This window comes from Manduca sexta, chromosome 4, assembly GCF_014839805.1.
Source record: "Manduca sexta isolate Smith_Timp_Sample1 chromosome 4, JHU_Msex_v1.0, whole genome shotgun sequence".
Taxonomy (NCBI): Eukaryota; Metazoa; Arthropoda; class Insecta; order Lepidoptera; family Sphingidae; genus Manduca; species Manduca sexta.
The window spans coordinates 2,556,584-2,577,890 of NC_051118.1; the positions used below are offsets into that span (position 1 = coordinate 2,556,584).

The 21,307-nt window shown below is 37.7% G+C and overlaps 2 protein-coding genes across 2 annotated transcripts; one reads left to right on the plus strand and one right to left on the minus strand.

Annotated features, from left to right (window-relative positions):
- Positions 1–896: 896 nt before the first annotated feature.
- On the minus strand, positions 897–8,204 carry LOC115445893 (protein LTV1 homolog). Its single transcript, XM_030172382.2, has 11 exons — positions 8,058–8,204; positions 7,802–7,969; positions 6,491–6,610; positions 5,742–5,904; positions 5,089–5,202; positions 4,451–4,557; positions 3,669–3,812; positions 2,991–3,148; positions 2,186–2,333; positions 1,814–2,004; positions 897–1,419 (listed from the first exon to the last, which is right to left on the minus strand). Exons 1-11 carry the CDS (start codon positions 8,058–8,060, stop codon positions 1,242–1,244), a joined length of 1,494 nt encoding a protein of 497 aa, XP_030028242.1. The 5' UTR covers positions 8,061–8,204; the 3' UTR covers positions 897–1,241.
- A 186-nt stretch (positions 8,205–8,390) lies between these two features.
- Positions 8,391–20,662, plus strand: LOC115445898 (isoleucine--tRNA ligase, mitochondrial). The gene is made up of 10 exons (XM_037442632.1): positions 8,391–8,622; positions 9,907–10,029; positions 11,512–11,882; positions 12,544–12,657; positions 13,426–13,628; positions 14,502–14,668; positions 16,718–16,951; positions 17,512–17,678; positions 18,557–18,695; positions 20,504–20,662. The coding sequence occupies exons 1-10, from the start codon at positions 8,434–8,436 to the stop codon at positions 20,660–20,662; spliced, it is 1,866 nt and encodes a 621-aa protein (XP_037298529.1). The 5' UTR covers positions 8,391–8,433.
- The last annotated feature ends 645 nt before the right edge of the window (positions 20,663–21,307 follow it).

Genomic DNA, 21,307 nt, shown 5'->3' on the forward strand with positions numbered 1-21,307 from the left:
CACAATTGTCAATACTGTTGTTAATAAGATGTTGACGAGATGGCGGTATGTTTACTAATTGTACCGCCACAGCTTATATACATACTGAAGTTGTGATCTTATTATTAGCCGATCCTAGGGTTCCTATGCCAACGCACCGCGAATGGTGTCATAACGAAAGCACTGAGGAATGATACAGCCAATCACAATAAATTGGAATTGGGTTGGAGGAACATACGGCTTTAGTGATTTTGCCGTTATTAGACCCGTTGTTAAATGAGGAAAGTTCAAACGTCATTGGAATTTGGGAGTCGAGTGGTATGTGGCTATATTTTGTATGTCAGAATTTATTGCATATTCACTATTATTTAAATAGGGCATTTGACTTAATTTTTTTTAACTCAAAATATGTACGTCGTATAAATTCTAAAACAGAAGAAATCATTGAAATCTGGTGAAAAATATACAAGTTAATAAGCCATTGAAATAAAGTGATAGGGTCGAGATATAGGTGTCGAAAAACAGAAATGAGACGTAATACTTGCATGTGACGTCAGTGGGCATAATGATGCGTGCGAAAGAAAGATGGAGAGATATATCCACTCCACGCCCACTCCTACACGTAGCATTACTTGAAATTTGCATTACTGTCTCATTTTTTATCGAATTTTAACGCTGTATTCAGAGAAGTATTTTTGTACTAATTACTGTTATATATTAAAATTTGCATAAAATCAAACATAGTCAAATAACCTATTAAAGGTAGCTACAAATTAACTAAGTGGGTAAATCTTTATTAACCCACTGACTTGTGACACCGTTATGGTAGCATGAAAAAATCGGGGATAGGTGACCCTCAGCCTTGTTTTAATCATGGAGGAACATAGCGGGACATCATGCACGCAATAAAAATCAAATTACTTATAAATACGTATATTATACTTTTTTACATGAGAAATTATTCAGAAGTTTCCAGACTTACAGCAGTTTCAATAAACGATCTTGATCTAAACCTTCAATTCGATTCCGAGAACCAATCAAAATAACTCATTTGTAAGCATATCAAAAATACTCTGGTCTGATTGGTCCATTTTCGAGATAGAAAAAAGCGATTGGGATAATTTATCGAAAATGGCGGATAAGTAAACATATGTTTTCGTAAAATTTGGCGGTAAAGTGGCTAATAAGTTGGACATTTGGAGAATCAGATTTATTTTACATCGCCACATGACAATTGTGCCTCTATATGAACTACGAATGAACTAAAGTATCCTGTTCCCCTGGACATTATTCTTGTTGTTCATCATTATTTTCTCCTGGCGTTTCTTTTCTTCTTTAAACGCTTCCTTATTTGCTTTCTTCTCTACTCTTCTCTCCCGTCTGTATTCTTTGAGGAGACGTTTGCGTTCTTTCTTCTCTTCTGCAGACTCGTCTTTTGGCCTAAAAATATTGTTTCACATTTATTTCAATATTAATATCGATGTTATGAAATAGATATAAATTATATCGAATAACACTTGACGAAAAAACAACGGGTGTTGTACATAATTATTTAAATGATGTAATAAGGAAAAAATGGAGGTAGAGTTCAATTATATATATACACGATGAATGTATAGTATACTAGCTGACCTAGCGAACTTTTTTTATTTTTTTTAATACTTATTCTGCTATTCGAGACACCGGGTCAGCTAGTAAGATAAAAAAAGAAAAAAGAAAGTTGATAAGTCAACAATTATATCAAAAAATTTAAATCATAAAACACTTAAAATGGGAACAACTGAATGAGTGAACGTTTAAATTTCCTCTCAATAGAACATCGGCCTATCCCTACCTGAGTGACAGCACGCTGAGGGTAGACAGCACTGATTCCGCATGAGTTCTCCCATCCTCATCAGAATCTTGATCACCGGCCTCGTTGATAGCGTTGAACTTTGCCAACGACTTGATTGTCAGCTTATTGTCATTCCCCAATGTGTCCTTGGGCATACCGGTCTTGGGATTTATCTGGATTTTCTTGGATTTCTAAAATCATAAATATATGTATCTATACGAATTATACAATTGTAGGTTAGTTTAGTTTTCCGTGCTTGTAACGTCACTCACATAAGTAGTTGAACAAATTCAAAAATTTACAATGCCTGTATAAAAAAACGCAGGTCAATCTGGAAATCTCTGACTGTCTTCTGGACATCACGGTGATTACCTTGGGTTCATCGATGATTTTCGGATGGTTGTACAGATTGGAGTATGTGGAGAGGATGGTCTCGCAGTCCCATTTCTCCCTCGGGTCCACCTCCACCGTCATCATCTCTTCTTCGGACTCCTCTTCAATTTCTTGGAGACGTTGCAATCTATATGCAATGTTAAAATATGTTTTGTTTTACCAAACATCCATACTAATATAGATACGCAAGAAGCTCCGTGGAAGCGGCGATAGCCTAGTTGGGAGTGAAACGGACTGTTGAGTCGAATATCTGCAAGTTCAAACCTGAGGGCACGTACCTCTGACTTTTCCAAAATCATGTGTGTATTCTTTGTGAATAATCGCTTGCTTTAACGGTGAAGGAAAACATCGTGAGGAAACCTGCATATCTGACAAATTCTCTGTAGTAATTTTGAGGGTGTGTGAAGTCTACCAACCCGCACTAGGCCAGCGTGGTAGACTAAGGCCTAATCCCTCTCAGTAGTAGAGGAGGCTCGTGCCCAGCAGTGGGACAGTAAATTAACTCCGTGTCTGTTACGCTTTCACTATTTAAATGCTGCACTGCGCAGTATTCACAGTATTCCACTGCGCACGCCGTCCTAAGACATGAGATGTTGAGTCTTATTATGTCCAGTAGTAACACTGCCTACAATGTTCTTCAAACCGGAACACAAGTGACTACACACTGCTGCTTGGCGGCAGAAATAGACATTCTAGTGCCTACCAAGAGTACCCTCACGCATGAGACCCACCACCTGTAAATGCAGTCGTTTAAGAGAAGTTAAAGTAAGATAAAAATAATCACCTGGCGATTTCCTTCTCCTTGTCGAGCTGGTATCGTTTCTGCGACTTCTCAAAGTCATCGGCGGCGTGCAGCAACATTTGGTGGGTCTCTGGCATGTACCCGTCTATCTCTTCAAGGTCTAGAGCACCCAGCTCTGTGTCATCGTATTCAGCGAACATCTGGATATGGTAAATTGTTACAGCATAATGGCCATTCAAGTATTACGTAACGCAATTGGAGGGGGGGGGGGGGGTGTATCTTGTAAAACGTTACGTAACATTGCTTTTTCTATTTTAAAAGAATAACAAAGGTATTTTAGCGACTTTCCGGTACTTTGCGTAACATAAACGTGAATATTAGATAAAAATTGAAACTTTAGTGTTACGTAACTTTTAGGGAGGGGGGGGGGGGGTACAGATAAACGTTACGGCGCGTTACATAGGGGGGCGGGAGGATACGAGCGCCTAAAACGCTCACCCGAAAGTCCGGTGGGTTTGGATAAGCCGGCCCTGCCATGGTAACGAACATAGTCAGGTTAGAAAAAGTCACATCGGGCTGTCCTATGTTCTCTACACGTCATGGAAATCAGCATCGTTCGTCAGTTGACATCGTGCACACGTTCGATGAAACGTCAACGGACTATACAAATGAATCGGTACGATATATCGTTGCCGTACGCGGCTGACTTAAGATGCATACCTTTTCAAACCTATTGTCTAATAACGTCAGTCCTTGATTCCTCCGCATCACGCTCGAGGACATGGAATACTGCGAGAAACGGGATTTGGTGTCGTCTTTATCCCGTTCATCCCACATCGGCATCCTGCCGCGTTTGCCGCCGTCCTGGTGAATAAAGAAAAAAAAAGTTTTTTTTTTATATTTGCACTTCACCTGATGGTAAGTGTATGTTTAGAGTATCAACCTTTGCCAGTTGACATAATGCCGGCCTGTCCGAAATCGAATATATACATGCTGATGTTAGCCTATATTACCTGCCACTAGATTGATCAAAAACTTCTGAACGGATTTTTATGAAATTTGGTATGGAGATAGTTTAGGACCCTGGGAAGGTCATAGGCTACTTTCTATCCCAGATAACTAAGGCGGGGGCCTTATAAAGACACCTTAACAAATTTGCTCTCCCTGGATTAGATAAAACAGATTTTCATCTATATATATATATATATAAAAATGAAACCCTATATCCCTTGGTCACGCCATCACGCGTGAACGGCTGGACCGATTTCACTATTTTTTTGTTGTTGTGTTTGTTGTCAGGAGAAGGTTCTTATGAAAGAAAAGATTCACAAAATTGTGCGGATAATTAGAAAATTTAAGAAAACTTAACGAAAATATTAATTTTATATAACTGTCAATTGTTTCAAATAACTGTCAGCGATTGACAGAATGCGCGCTGCAAATTCATAGTTAAGACGGGACAACGTCTGTCGGGTCAGCTAGTTTATAATAATAATAATTACCTGTGAATCACTCTCGTCATCTGAATCCAGGTCCGATGCGAATGCTTTGTCAGAATTATCATCTCCGGACATGCTTTCATCATCATCATCGTAATCTTCATCATCACCTAAACATCAGAATGATAAATGATATTTAACCAAAGGAATTCAGTTCAGAATGACATATGGATTTTTTACCCATTGGTTGCTGCTCACTGGACACCGTATTGAACAAAACCTGTCAATACTGATTTCTAATGTTTACAAGAATGTTAGACATTAAAATAAAACTATTTTCTCGCGATTTGAATATTGCAATGTTCTTCCTTATTTTATAAGTAACGAAGACTTGCAGCTTTTGTGGTCATGGGGCGGACAGTGGGAGAAACTTATAATATATAAACCGTGATAAAATATATAAAATTGTTTTATTTTAAAAACTATCAAATATATTGTAATTATTCTGTTATTTATCTAGACTGCAGTCACCAGCCAACTAATTATTTGGGGCATAATATCTAATGAAACAGTTTTATGTCTCTGCCTACCCCTGAAAAAGGGAATGGCCTAATATTATATCAGATATATATCTATGGTTCTTATTCTTCTTGATCTCTAGGTTTAGCTGGTTAATTTAAGAAATTGACGGCTACACATACCTTCGGCCATGGCTAGTTCAATGAAATTATCTTCGAGCTGGTTCTCTGGATCGTCATAGTCAAAGTCTTCATCCAACGCTGCTACCACTTCGGGATCAAGATCGAGACGTAGACCTATGGAAATATAATAGAAGAAATTTATTATCAATAAAACATTTCTACAGAATTATTTTAGTTGAGAGATTTCTTTACAATAAAATATCTACCCATTTTGTATGCATTGCAATTGTCCGTTTAATTCCTGTGTATGCGGTTCAAACAGGCCGACATAATTGTATTGATTGTTGTGGGATAATCATCTCTCGTCAGTCGACTTATCTAGATTACAAGTTTCTTACTATTAAGTGTAGTGAAGTCACAATGCCATTAAAAAATTCTTCCAAATGAATTTAGTACTGCATTTACTTCTGACAGATATACTTCACAACTTTTTGCATTTATTATATAATATTAAGATTCCGCGTTGTGAGTAATGATATGTAATCTATTAAAATAATATTAGATGTGTGGACACACAGACACACACATACAGTCAGCCTCAAAAATAAGTAAAGACACATGAAGACTAAATATGATATGAATTATAAAATAATTACTATGGAGAATCTTTACATTATATATTTATTTGGGGCTGACTATACACATAGACATACCTTGTGGTGCAGCCTTGTTCAGCAATCCCACAGCCTCTTCCACTTCAGATGCAAACACAGAACTGGGTAGCGTTAATTTTTCTGTTACAGGAATTGGTAGTTCTTCTCCATCCACATTTTCTTCCGTATTTGGATCTTTTTCTTTTCTCTTGTGAGTTGTTTTCTGTAAAATAGTAATGAATGCATTTTATAATGGTATTAATATTCACCGAACATAATTGGGTTGAACTGTACAGAGGATATAGGATTAGTATTTAATACACTACATTACTAAAACACCCAATGGTGTACTGGTAGATAATGCAAGCCATTGAGTCTACTGTGTACCTATATATGTATATATAATAAATAATATCAGCTCTGTATTATATACTGTCTCACTATTGGGAACGGGCCTCCTCTACTACTTAGAGGGATTAGGTCTTAGTCCACCACGCTGGCCTAGTGCAGAGTGGTAGACTTCACACACCCTTAAAATTCCTATAGAGAACTTCTCGGGTATGCAGGTTTCCTCACAATGTTTATTCACCACTAAAGCAACGATACACAAAGAATACACATATAATTTTAGAGAAGTCACAGGTGTGTGCCATTGGGATTTGAACCTGCATACATTCGTATCTACAGTCTATTCAACACCCAACCAGGCTATCGCTACTTATACATATCATATACTGTATATTTGTAAATAAATTTGATTCCATAATGTCTTTTCTGAGTACAGGGTTTTAAAGAGATACAAGACTCACCGGTTGTAATACAAGCGTAACTTCTCTGGTGTCCTTGAGGTGCTGGAGGTAGTTATAATCGTCATCAAAGTATATGCCATATTTGACTTGCTCTTCTCTCCTTTGCTCTGGTGTAAGTTCCTGTAAAATTTGAACGAGACCAGTTCAATATGGTTGTAATGGAAGGATAAATATATGAGATTCTTTATTAGACTGCACTCATTACACTGACTTAATACTATACATTACATGACATATACTTACTACACACTACAGGGTAGTTATAGATTGTTTAACGAAAACTGATACATTTGCAGTACTCAAACTGAGAAAATTTTGCAGTGTTTTAAAAAACACTATCATATTATTATAATTACAAATTCTTGTCATTCGCAGTAACCTTGAATCCGAATCCCTCCTAGCCGAATTTCGACCACGGCGGCCAATCTCAACGGAGATCAGCCAGGTACGCAGGAGATATTATAGTGCACAAGTGTCTGCGCAATACACAGGTGCACTCTCTGTTCCTTCACTCTCATAGTCCAGTGAGACGGCAATCCGACATGACCGGAGAGAGATCAGGCGCATGACCAACGGCTTTACGTGCTTTCCGAGGCACGGGGGTATCACACCGCCCACTTCCTGACTCCGAGCTGCGACTGAGTACTTTTTAAGATGTAAAAACCCAGTCACGATTTTTTTGGCCCGACCTGGGATTCGAACCCAGGACCTCAGCGCGGCAGTTGTACTTGTACCGTGTACACTTACAACTACTCCACCGAGGCAGTCAGGCAGTTACCTTATAATTATGCTATATGTCTTTGGTTGGATGAAAATGAAAACAAACATAGTGTAACAAATGAAGTAAAATAACTACTAAGAAAACTTAAATAGGAATAATTTCAGGATGAAAAGTTCTTTAGATTAATATAAAAGAAAATCAAAGTACATGTAACTACAGTACTAAAAAATCCCTTATGTGAAAACCATATTGTAGTAGGCTAAGAAATGAGGCAGTAATTAATATTTTAAATATTCCAATGCATAAATGTGGGTGCGTAGTGGGGGAATCTTGCAATGTATGTCTGTTGCATGTATCGTAATTTTCGATATCATGTGCGTATATTGCGCCTCTTCTGTTTTTCGACACTTTCTCCTTTAGCGAAATTTCAAAGACTTATAACTTGTTGATTTTATAAGCAGTCTGTTTAAAACCATAATAATTATAAAATAGTATGAAGATATTTCCATTATTGCTGTTAGAGCCTCTAGATACGACCATACCGGAAGGGATAGAAAAAAAAATGAGAAAGAAAAAGATAAATTTCTCACTGGATCTTTCTCTTTTTTCGGCGGAACTGTTGCGTTTACAGGCACAAGAACACGTTGTGGAGCTGTTTCATCTGCCGCTAGAGGATCCCTTTGCGATCTGTGTACTAGATTGAATGTCACAGCTTTCTTTTTGTCGATAAACTTCTTTTTCGTGTTCTTTGCTTTAGGCTGAAATAATTAAAGGTTAGTGTGACACTTTTAAGGAACTATTAAATATAACTTCTTGTTTGGTGAATACTTTAGAAGGTATATTTACCATTTTGATATTATTTTCTGAAAAAGGATGTATTTAACTTGAAAAATAATAAATTACACACAAAACATGTGTTGTTTTTATATCGCACACGTCAAAAAGAGTACGTTCTGAAACTTATTAACTTTTGTAACTATGTATTTCCTGAGGTACCAAAGAACAGTTATACAAAACTACTTTAAATATTAAAAAAAACTTCATTGATTCGTTAATAATAAATTTTATTTACATTTAATGAAAAACTTTGTGTAGTCTAAAATCTGATAATATTGGGGACAAAAAGCCCAGGATGCTCAAGTTTGTAAATCGAAAACCTCAAAAATGAAAATGTCAATTGTCAGGCCAATTGTCAAATGACTTCAAAACATAACCTCTAGAAATGTTTAAGAACATGAAGAAAAATGTATTAAATTATAGAAATGGTATTATAAAATGGCATTGTTTGAATTGTGTCCGTGCAAAAAGTTCCGCTCAACCCAAAACTAAGACATATTCACACACAATTCTTACGCCTAACACAAATTTTCCGGTTCGTGCAAGTAACTCAATAAAAGAGCGGATTTACGAGGTATACCTTCTTTTTATAAATATTCAAATAACTCCTTACAAAAAAAAAACACTTTAAAAAATATAAAATGTGTTTGTCTTTTAACTTTTTTAAGAATCTAGTTATATTACAAAGGCTAGTAATAGTACATTGTAGCCAGTGTAACTACTGGACATAATGAGACTTAACATCTCATGTCTCAGGATGACGAGCGCAGAAAAATATCAAATAATAAGTACTTTGTAATTCAAGGTGTTGGATGGTGTTTCTGCTGTTTACGAGCGGTCGTATCGCTTACCATCAGGCGAATGGCAGGCCCGTGACGCCATTCAAAGCAATAAAAAAAAATGTGTATATATTTTGACCAAAACATTTTGACTTGACCGCTATAGAAAAATTTTCCTCCATCTGGTTAGAGGTTCGGTCTACCAAATAATTAGACAAACTTAATTAAACCACATTTTTTTTTTATTTATTTACAATTTTTTGTATCACGATTTTTTTTAAATATATACTTAAGTAAATACTTTTTTTTCCACCATGGACCTTGATCATCATCTATCTAACACTCATTAACATCATTCTTATAAGCCCAAACACGTTATATCTGCTATAAGATGCTGAGGAGTTGGATATCTTACACATTACTTGACTGCAGTTTCAGCTCAAGGTTGCCGTGTCATAGATGTACCACCTAAGTAACAGTACACCCAATATCAATCAATTGGATTTGTCAAAGTAGGAAATGAGTTGATCATCATACACCTGAATAGATCTTCATAACTAAGAACTATCTCAATCACATCAGCATTTAAAAAAAAAATCACCAAAATTGGTCTATTCATTGTCATATAGACACACACACCTTAAACTTGTTACACCATTTATTTTGTGTTGGTGGTTAAAAAATAAAACTATAAGCATGAATAAGTATTACAAACATCCAACTACATACATAATACATACATAACATCACGCATTTTATCCCCGAAGGGGTATGCAGAGGCGCAACTAGGGCACCCACTTTTCGCCAAGTGTGTTCCGTCCCATGATGTGATAGGGGGCGAGCCTATCGCCATATCGGGCACAAATTCCAGACTCCGGGCTGATACTGAGCAGAAAAACCCAAATATCACTTTGCCCGACCCGGGATTCGAACCCAGGACCTCAGAGCGCTATTGTACCGGACATGCAATACAACTACGCCACCGAGGCAGTCCAACATCCAACTATACTTTTCTATTAATTTAAATTTATTTAAGTGTGTTACAATACTCTAATACTAAGCTAAAGTTGTTCTTGCAGACTGCCCAATTCTCTGCCCTCTATAATTGGCAAAGGACAAATCTGAAAGGTCCAGAATATGTTTTGCACGATGGACCACCCTATGCGAATGGAGATTTACATATGGGGCATGCTGTAAATAAGGTAAAGAACCCATCAACATATTTTCATTATGAAGTCCACATTCCACCATATTATTACATACCAGCTTCCGCCCGCAGCTTCTCCCATGTGGATTTCGGACTTAAAAAATGGAGGAGGTGCTCAATTTGTCGGGATGTTTTTTTTAATGTATGGTGGTATGCAGGTGGTCCGATTGTCCGGTCAGGGTCTGATGATGGGATCCTGGTGAAATCGAAGGAAGCATATAGCATGATTCAGTATTCACGCGTGATGGCTTATTATTAGCATATTTCATGTCTAACTTTGGTGTTTCTATATCTCTATGATTCTTTTTTATGGAATATTTAATAATGTTAACTTTTTTAATTAGGGATGACTGAGAGTGTTATAAACGTAAGAGTAGACAAATATAATGAGAAAGCTTCGAACTGCTAAGCTATCGGGAGTTACACGTGTTATTGTGAGTCAAACATAAAAGATAGACATATGCTGTCGTGGGATATTTTTTATATCATTTTAAGGAGAACATTTCCGTCATACATGATTTCTGTGTAGCTTTAACCATTAAGGTTGCACACGCAACGGAAGCTTAAATAAAAAAAAACTAAAAAAACACGCTTTTATTGCTAATCGAACAAAAAAGGAGAAAATAATTTCTAAGTACAAAGAATTTATATTACAGTAGTAGAAGGTTGAAGGATCAATCATAGTTAAGTACCTCAAAATAAAATTATAATAAACTTGAAGTTATTAACAGAATAATTTAACTCAGAGTAAAAAGCGTGGTTTTTTTAAACTATTATTTATTTTTCATTTTTTAGTTTGATTTTTTTAATCCATATTAGTTATTTGTATTTTAATCAATAAGACTTTCTAATTACAAATTTTTTGATCGTATTAAATTACGCGCGCTAGCTCTATCTCATTTACTCTTTCACAGCGGATCTATAAAAGAATTTATTAATCCTGGCGGTCCTAATAAGGATAATCGGAAACTCTTATCAAATTATTGCATTGTCATCGGTCCTTGATACGTGTGTAAAGTTTCAAATTATCAGATTTCTGGAAATTGGTGAAAATTGAGCTCAAAGATTCCGTTACATACATACATACATACATAGATACAACCCAAGCTAATAAAAGCGTGTTAAAAATGGAGTAACTTCTCCCGTTTTCCCAACATTTCCCTTCACTGCTCTGCTCCTATTAATTGTAGCGTGATGAAAAGTATACTATAACCAGCACAGGAGTATGAAAAATAATTGTACCAAGTTTCGTTAAAATCCGTCGAGTAGTTTTTGTTTCCGTAACGGTTATTCAGACAGACAGACAGACAAAAATTTTACTAATTGCATTTTAGGCATCAGTATCGATCCCTAATCACCGCCTGATAGTTATTTTGGAAATATATTTCATGTACAGAATTGACCTCTCTACAGATTTATTATAAGTATAGATTAATCCACTATAAAAAAATCAATTAAAAATCCCTTCACATTTCAGATAATAAAAGACATAAATAACCGCAGTCAAATATTAAAAGGTAATAGAGTGCACTACGTCCCAGGATGGGATTGTCACGGTCTACCCATAGAACTGAAAGCCTTGCAAAAAGCAAGAAAGGCATCGAAAGACACAAATTTTACCGATCCGGTAAATGTACGTAACATTGCCAGAAAATTCGCTCTAGAGACTGTAGAGAATCAGAAAAAAGCGTTCAGAAGCTGGGGTGTGATGGCTGATTGGGAAAAACAATGCTATTTGACATTAAATAAGGATTATGTACAAAGCCAGTTGAGGTTATTCTATGATATGTATGAAAAGGGTTATATTTACCGTGCCCTAAAACCTGTTTATTGGTCACCTTCTTCAAAGTAAGTTGAATAATATTTAGTCCTGACATCACCTTGTTCAACACTTACATAGCTGACTTTGATATTACTTTATTTTAGTAAATTTATTTAATATTGTAACTTAAATGGATACTAGTGTATATACATAATAGTTATTAATATTTAACCTGCAATTAATCCAAATGTGCTTTAGGCCGTTCAAGTATTACGTAACGTAATTTGGTGGGGAGGGGGGTCTCATAAAATGTTACGATGCGTTACAGGGGCGGGAGGGTGTATTCCGTACAACGCGTTATGTAACATTGGTGGTTTTGTTTCAAAACAATAACAAAGGTATTTTAGCGACTTTCCGGTACTTTGCGTGAAATAATTGTGAATATTAAAAAGAAATAACACTTTAGAGTTACGTAACTTTTGGATACAGAAAAACATTACACGTTACATTTAAAAAATCATCAAAAATGGCGTTATGTAATACTTGAACGGCCCCTAATACTGTTCAGGAATATTTATTTATATCTGACACAAAAGTATGTGTGAACTAATCTCTACAATTGTTTGTTGTAACAAATAACAATCCGCTAATGTTTAAAAGTAGTTGGTAAATTTTGGCATAATTATCCAATTGAAATATAGATTAGAAGTTAAAGTATTGTTGATATTATTAATCAGGTGTTTTCAGGACAGCATTAGCCGAAGCCGAGCTGGAGTATGACTCTCAACACAAGAGTTGTGAGGTGTATGTGGCATTCAATGTGGACAAGCCTCCGGAAATTTTACATGATAAGCTTAATGGGTAAGGTTTAGTTATGCATTTGGTAAATATACAGAGGTTGGAGGACGAGATCGGTCAGACCCTGGGACCTGGATGAGAGTTGCAGCAGACTGAGTCTACTGGAGGCAGCTGCAGAAGGCCTATGCCTTAAGGCATGTCGAAATGAGGGACATCATATAAAAAGCGGCGATAGCCTAGTTGGGTGTGGAACGGACTGCCAAGACGAATGTCCGCAGGTTCAAATCCCAAGGGCACACACCTCTGACTTTTCTAAAAAATCATGTGTGTATTCTTTGTGCATTTATCGTTCGTTTTAACGGTGAAGGAAAACATCGTGAGGAAACCTGCACATCTGAGAAGTTCTCTATAGGAATTGTGTGTTCTCTAAGGTGTGTGAAGTCTACCAATCCGCACTAGGCCAGCGTGGTGGACTAAGGCCTAATCCCTCTCAGTAGTAGAGGGAGGCCCCGTGCTCAGCAGTGGGACAGTATATAATACAGGGCTGATATTATTATTATTATATAAAACACTATCTCATTGCAAACCTCTAATTTAACAACTATGTAAAAATGTCATGTATCTTGATTCGAAAATAAAAGGCTGTTTTATTTTATTTATTTAAATGTACAGTCAGCGGGAAAAGTTGAACAAAAATTTTAAATCACCTTTATATTTTTGTGTCCGTATCAACGATCGTTTTCTTTCTTCTTTCACTTTATTATTGACAAATCTTTCACACGGACGGAGCTGCTAGTTGAGATATCGAGAGGAACATTTTATCTTTTACAGTAAGCCATTATCAGCAATCATTTGGACAACCACTCCGTGGACATTAGTAGCCAATCGTGCGGTATGCTATAATCCTCAAATGAAATACTCAATAGTGGAACTATCCAGTAGACCTGGCGACTTGTACCTAGTTGGTAGCGGGCTGATTGAAGACCTGGAGAAGGTGTTAGGAGTCGAGATCAAGAGATTTATGGAGTTTCAAGGTGAGAATCTATACTATTATATAAAGCTAAAGAGTTTGTTTGTTTGTTTGTTTGAGCGCGCTCATCTCAGGAACTACCGGTTGAAACTGAAAAATTATTTTTGTGTTAGATAGCCCTTTGTTCGTGGAGTGCTATAGGCTATATATCATTACGCTATGACCAATAGGAACGGAGCAGTAATAAAACACAACATCACGCATTTTATCCCCGAAGGGGTATGCAGAGAACGCAACCATGGCACCCACTTTTCGCCAAGTGTGTTCCGTCCCATGATGTGATAGGGGGCGAGCCTATCGCCATATCGGGCACAAATTCCAGACTCCGGGCTGATACTGAGCAGAAAAACCCAAATATCACTTTGCCCGACCTGAGATTCGAACCCAGGACCTCAGAGCGCTGCCGTACCGTACCGAGCAGTAATAAAACATGTTGCAAAAACGAGGAAAATGTATTAGTTTTGAGAGCTTCCGTTGCGTGCGCTGCGTAAACGGTTAAAGTTATGCAATAATGATGTATGACGAGATTGTTCCTCTTAAATATTTCAACAAAAATATATGTATTATAAAACAAAGTCCCCCGTTGTATCTGTCTGCCTGAACGTATTCAATTAAAAACTACCCAACGTATTAAGATGGAATTTGGTATGGCGACAGTTTAAGACCCTGGGAAGAACATAGGCTCCCGGGAAAATATATAGCGTGACTTTTATAACGGAAAACTTTAGCCCTAAAAACTTTATAACGCGGGCGGAGTCGCGGGCAAAAGCTAGTGTCTATATAATAATTATGTATCTGTAAGCATGCCACACAAAATTAATTAAATAATCCATTTTCGCTATCAATCTGTCAAAATATGGTTCCTCTGCAATTCCAGGTGATAAAATAGCAGGTGCCACGTACAGGAACAGGTTGGTGGAGGGCTCCCTGCCGTTCCTAGAGGGGGACCACGTGACGGACGCCAAGGGTACCGGCTTGGTCCACACTGCGCCCGCACACGGCCCTGAGGACTTCCTCGTCGCTCTCAAGTATAACATGGATGTGGTAAGACTGGCACGGTGGCCATTTTCAGCTCATAAAAGTATTTTTGTTATGGGTATACAGTGATAAAACCCAATAAGTGTCAAAAAATGGTTTCCTTGGTCAATTTGGATTTTAAAAAAAATTGCATGACATTAGAAACGTAAAAATATTTTTTTATAGTTATTGAATGTATACGCTTTACGAAAAATATTGTTTGAAAAACATTTTTTTGAATTAAATAAGTAATTTCTGTCCTCAAACATTGAGTATCTCGAAAGTAATACCTTCACACTTATTGGGTTTTAGCAGTCCCGCATCTTGATTTTTTTGGAGGCGGCGCAAAATCTGGATAATGCCGCCCCCGACGACCTATATTTTTAACTTTGTCATCATCATCATCATCATCATTTCGTGCTCCGCGGTAAATAATTTAAGTGTGTAATGTTCTGGATGTCTCAGTAGTCAAAGTTGCGTTAATAGGGGATCGGCCTGTGTTTCATTTTGTACATTATTCTATATGTCATGGTTAATAATACGAAAAAGAAATCCCCCTGCGAAAACTGCATTAAAATTGGTTAAAAAATGAGCCAATAATTCATATTTCAAATATTACTGTGTGCCGAAGTGGGCGCGAAGTGGGGATATCGCTTCATCTCTTTCTTTCGCACGCGTCGTAATGCCCGATGACGTCACACGTGGGTATTGCGCCTCTTTTCTGTTTCTTGTTACTTACCCCTTCTACCGAAATTGAAAGACTTATAACTTGTTGATTTTTTACCGGATTTAAATAATTCTTTCTGTGTTATAATTTATATAACGTAAATATTTGATAATAATAAAGAACAAAAATGAGTCCGGTCCCCTATTATGAGTTGTGTATTCGTTCAAGTTTGGATTTGCACCCCTTTGAATTCGCCCGGGAACTTGCCCCCCCATAGATTCGGGGCTGGGTTTTAGCTCTAAACCCTCGATATGACGTTGATGACTGATTGACATTCGGGTCTTATGCACCAGATTGTAATTGAGTTCTTTTTTTTAAAGTACCCGGCAGAGTGACCCCTCTGCACCTGATGGTAAGTGGAGTGAGGTCTAATAGAATGTCGACACAATTATGTCGGCCAGGGCCCTTATTCTGTATGATAGTGTAAACGCGCGGCCGTGTCATGTTATCTTCGAGAAATGTGCGTGGAATGGTATTCTGTAAGCCAAATTTCTATAGTCCTAAACATGATGCGTTGTGTTACGTGCTTGTTACGCACTGTTAAAATAACGTGCAGGATAGAGAATAAGGCCCCTGTTGGAGCCGGATGTACACGGGATGTATGTTTCACCGTTTTAAATTGTGAGATAAAACTAAACATTCACGTGCAGCGAATTAAACGTATGGATATCTATATATACGAAAATAAATCACGCGTGAACGGCTGGACCGATTTCACAATTTTTTTTTTGTTGTTTTTGTTATTGTCAGGAGAAGGTTCTTATGAAAGAAAAAATTCAAAAAATTGCGCGGAAATTTATAATTTTTTTTATATAACTGTCAATTGTTTGAAATAACTGTCAGCGATTGACAGAATGCGCGCTGCAAATTCATAGTTAAGACGGGACAACTTCTGTCGGGTCAACTAGTTAAGTATATAAGTTTTCTCTCGTACAAAACATTAATGAATTATCACATAAAACTTGATTTTGAATCACTCCTTATGCTGAAAACCGTTCGTTACTCTTTGTGTTTATCGCGGTCAGACAGTCGTAGCGGGCGACTTTGTTTTATAATATCGCACTCTTAGTAAAATAATGACCTCTTTCAAAATTGTTAATTTGTGGCAGTCGTCGGAAAACTAACTTTTGTTTACTACCTTTTTTTTTTAAGTTGCTATAAAATTGAGCTTATTAAAGATAGATAGAAAATAAAACCTGTAGCATGAAAAAAAAAGGGAAAAAACTAAAAGGTCGCAAACAGAAATTGGTTGTTTGACGATTCCCACAAATTGGCAGTTTTGGAATGGGTCATTATTTTATTAAGAGTGCGAATTATGTAAAGAAGGTATATTTAAATCCACCCTCCAGGAATGCAACGTTGACGAATTAGGTAAGTACACCAACCTGGATCCAGGTCTCGACGGCCTCCCAGTCCTGGGCGAGGGTCAGGAGGCGGTGATCACCAGGCTGGCGGAGTCGGTGATCCACCGGGGGGTGTACGTCCACTCTTACCCGCTCGACTGGCGGACCAAGAAGCCAGTTATCGTCAGGGCAAGCCGCCAGTGGTTTATCGACACCGCACGGTTGAAAGAGAAGGCACTGGTGAGTGATATGATGACGAATAATATTCTCGCCCTTATCCTAATAATGCTATAAATATACTTGTGGCGGCGACGCATACAACCATTTAAACCATTTGTTTCTCTATAAACACTTAAATACAACAAAAAAAATATGAAATGAAAAGAACCATACATACACAGTTAACAATACCAGGCAAACAACGGATTCCTTGCATGATGTGTGGTAGAAGGGATATCAGATCTGTATACGCTATTAAACAGCACTGATTTTCAGCTGTACCCCACTATTATCATAGCAGAACAAATCTTTTTGCAACGAGGCGAACCCGACGCGACATCGCGCGAGCACCTTCTGATTGGTGCATTTTAGGCGGTATACTGCGTATACCTTGATACCGATGAGCAACAAAATTGTAAACATAACGAGTGACAACTTTCAATATATTATTCCCACTCTTCAGCAAATTGGTTTTATTACCATCTTAGCTATATCACCATATACTTAATGACGAGACGAGCGAGTCGCTCGCCTGTTGATAATATACCAGGGGTCCTATATGTGTTTCACCGTAAATGCAGGCGGCGTTAGGCTCGGTGGCGATCTTGCCCCCGTCCAGCAGCCCGCAGTCTCGGCTCGGCTTCCGCTCGCAGCTGGAGAAGCGACCTTACTGGTGCATATCGCGGCAACGGGCCTGGGGCGTGCCGGTACCCGCGTTGTACGCAAACAGTGACGTCATAGTGCACAGGTTATTATTTTTATACGGTCCACGAGTTCACTCCACGTGGTATAATAGCCGGCAAACAACTTGAGCACGCGTCCACGTTGTGGTGGACATATTTGTATGTTAGTGCAGTGGTACACTCAGCCACAAAAATAACTGAACAAATTAATAAATTCAAATGACCTTTAAAATTTTGTTATCCATATGAGCAATCGTGTTTTCTTCACTTAAATAAAATTTACAAGGTTCATTTCGTTTAGACGGAGAAAAAAGATTTTTTATGCACAAGTGAGCTATTATGAGGGGAAACGGGACCAATTTTTTTTTTATTGCTTTGAATGACGAGACGAGCTTTGGGTTCAAATCCCGGGTCGGGCAAGTGATATTTTTTTTGTTCAACATCAGCCCGGAGTCTGGAATTTGTGCCTGATATGGCGGTAGGCTCGCCTCCTATCACATCATGGGACACACTTGGCGCAAAATGGGTGCTCTAGTTGCGCCTCTGCCACCACCCCACCCCTTCGAGGATAGATACGTGTCTGCGTTTTCGAATCTTGCTATGTGTTAATAAAACCACTATGACGGATCATTATTATTTAATATGATATCTTGTTTTAACTTAATGAACTACATTATTGTGGCTGCTCGCCGGCAGCCCGTGACAGGAAGAGGAGGCGTGTTGCCACAAAAACAAAAATAAACCTTATTATTATTATTAATGAGGTTATTTTTCCGTGACACGCGTAATGTCATGTAGCTGTCAATGTTTGCCGGCAAACATTCAAGATAGCGAAAGGGTTAAATTGCATATTAACAAATGTTACCATAGATAAATATAAATGTACCCATTCAACACTATGTTTATGACATTCCATAAAATTATTGTCTGATTACAATTGCAGGAGTGTTATTGAGAAGCTGTGTGATCTTATAGAAACTCAAGGCACTGATGTGTGGTGGACGTGTGATGTGAAGCAACTTCTTACTGATGATGTCATTAAAGAATATAATATAGAGAACGAAGATGTATGTAAAGGAAAGGTAAGAGTTCAAACCGTATTCAACATTCATTTACCTCGGTGTGTGAAGTGCGAGTGCTGCCGAGTTCTCAGGTTCTTTTCCGCGTCGGGTTATATTAAGATAGGCTCGCCATACAAAATAACATCTGTAGCGGTACAATTAGTATACATAACGCCATCTCGTCAACATCAGCGGAACTTCGAGAAGACCTATGTGGTATTGATACAACTGTAGTGATTTATCGCATAGCAATCACGCAAGATGGCGACAGACGATCCTGGATTACGCTTGCACAATTTGAGCGACGCGTTGCGTATATACCACCTCCGAATAGGAACCGTTGGAGGGGCCGCGTCCGGTCACAAGCAACATCTGCCTGACTGGAGATCTTCCCCTTCCATAGAGGAATGTAACCATCTGTTCCTCTACAGCGGTGTCTAACTTAACGCCGCTAAACGTCTCTGCCTATAAATTGGAAAGCACACGCATGTATACGCATACACGCACGCACACATACGTACGCAAACGTGCGCACATTTACAAGTTTCATTATAAAAAAAACAGACAAACGGCAAAGACGATAGTGTACTAGTATGTATAGATAGTGTAGCCGATTGTAGTGTGACCTCCCACGATGATAATGCCAATCAATCAATTATTCCTTGTAGTTGGTTGCCTGGAAGAGATCGCTTGTAGCGATAAGGCCACCCATTGTACACCATAGATTTAAGAAAATGTTTTAATCTTGTTTGTGTTTCTCTATTTAACAATGGTTACAATAAAGAGTATACATTATTATTATTTATTATTCAATAAATAGACCTTAGGAGGCACTTATACATTTGTACATAGTTATATTAAAAAGTGATAAAATGTCTGCCATTTTCAAAAAAGCGGCGATAGCCTAGTTGGGTGTGGAACGGACTGCCGAGACGAATGTCCGCAGGTTCAAATCCCAAGGGCACACACCTCTGACTTTTCTAAAAAAAAATATGTGTGTATTCTTTGTGAATTATCGCTTGTTTTAACGGTGAAGGAAAACATCGTGAGGAAACCTGCATACCTGAGAATTCTCTATAGGAATTTCGAGGGTGTGTGAAGTCCACCAATCCGCACTAGGCCAACGTGGAGGACTAAGGCCTAATCCCTCTCAGTAGTAGGGGAGGCCCGTGCTCAGCAGTGGGACAGTATATAATACAGGGCTGATATTATTATTATATTATTATTATAAAATCTGCAATATATTTTTTATATCTCTAACGTATAAGTATTACAAACAAAAAATAAATTACAATAAAGTTTCTTGCGTACCGCACATATTCCCACGGATTCTTTGTAGCTGCGCAGGAGTGCACTCGCCAGCGTTCGTCAGACGTTCCCCGTCACGCGCCACGTTAAAACCGCAGTTAGTACTGTACACATTATAGAGAAGTGATGTTATGTATGTGACCAATGTGGACTAAGGAATATATTTCTGAACTTTTTTGCAACCTTTTTATGTGACCAATGTGGACTAAAGAATATATTTCTGAACTTTTTTGCAACCTTTTTATGTGACCAATGTGGATTAAAGAATATATTTCTGAACTTTTATGCAACCTTTTGAGAGCCAATTGAAGGATCACTGAGAACAATATAAAACATATTGCGATACACATGGGATGGTGGGGAATTAAGTATCAAATAGTGGAACCTCGCCCCATATGTGACACACAAATTTCACTGCCGTTTTGATTATTAAATATACATCAATTCGAAACATTAGAGAAAAAAAAAAATATAAAACATTATAATTAGTGCCCCAAACCACAGCCTGATGTATTTTGCAGGATATAATGGACATATGGTTGGATTCTGGACTATCTTGGAGCACTCTAGGCGGCAGGACGGCGGACCTTTACTCCGAGGGTGTGGACCAGCTCACGGGCTGGTTCCAGGCCTCTCTGCTCACATCCCTGGCTTTGAACGACGCCCCGCCTTATAAGTAAGTTTAACCGACTTCAAAAAACGGAGGCGGTTCACAATTCGATTGTATTTTTTGTATGTTTGTTACCTTAGTAATTTGGACTGGGTGAACGGATTTTGATGATTCCTTTTTTATTTAAAAGCTGGTGCTTCCCGTGTGGTCCCATATAAATTAAATTTTTGTTGGACCCTTGATTTCGGAGATACATCTGAAAACTCTTATAATGATGTTAACGTATATTGATTTCTACTAACACAAAAAAAGCAAAATATAAAAGCTATTTAACAAAAAATTATATAGCTTTCAAAAACCACTAAAAACAAAAAAAAAACATTACCTAGGTATATACTGTTTACCAATATTGGAGTGGTGCCTAAAAAAAATTAAACATTAGTCATTAAAAATTGTTAAGCTACATAAATACATGAACAAATGTACGAAAACAATGTTTTTATATTGTAAAATGTAGGTACGTATTTTAACTTTGACTGCGGATGACTAACACTTTAGTAATCCCCCCCCCCCCTTAATAACGAAGGCTGCAAAGTCTTCGAAACGTGGGAAGATAATTTAACCCATTTACCAGCGGAATGTTTGCCGGCAAACATGACAGCTACATGACATTACGTGTGTCACGGGAATATAACCTTATATACTACACAATAAG

Coding starts and splice junctions, on each gene's coding strand:
- LOC115445893 (XM_030172382.2), bottom strand. Junction 4,558..5,088: donor TGAACTAGCCATGGCCGAAG/GTATGTGTAGCC, acceptor TCTGATGTTTAG/GTGATGATGAAGATTACGAT. Junction 3,149..3,668: donor TAGACAATAGGTTTGAAAAG/GTATGCATCTTA, acceptor TACCATATCCAG/ATGTTCGCTGAATACGATGA.
- LOC115445898 (XM_037442632.1), top strand. CDS start 8,434: ATGTTTAAGAACATGAAGAAAAATGTATTAAATTATAGAAATGGTATT. Junction 16,952..17,511: donor GGTTGAAAGAGAAGGCACTG/GTGAGTGATATG, acceptor CCGTAAATGCAG/GCGGCGTTAGGCTCGGTGGC. Junction 18,696..20,503: donor AAGATGTATGTAAAGGAAAG/GTAAGAGTTCAA, acceptor TGTATTTTGCAG/GATATAATGGACATATGGTT.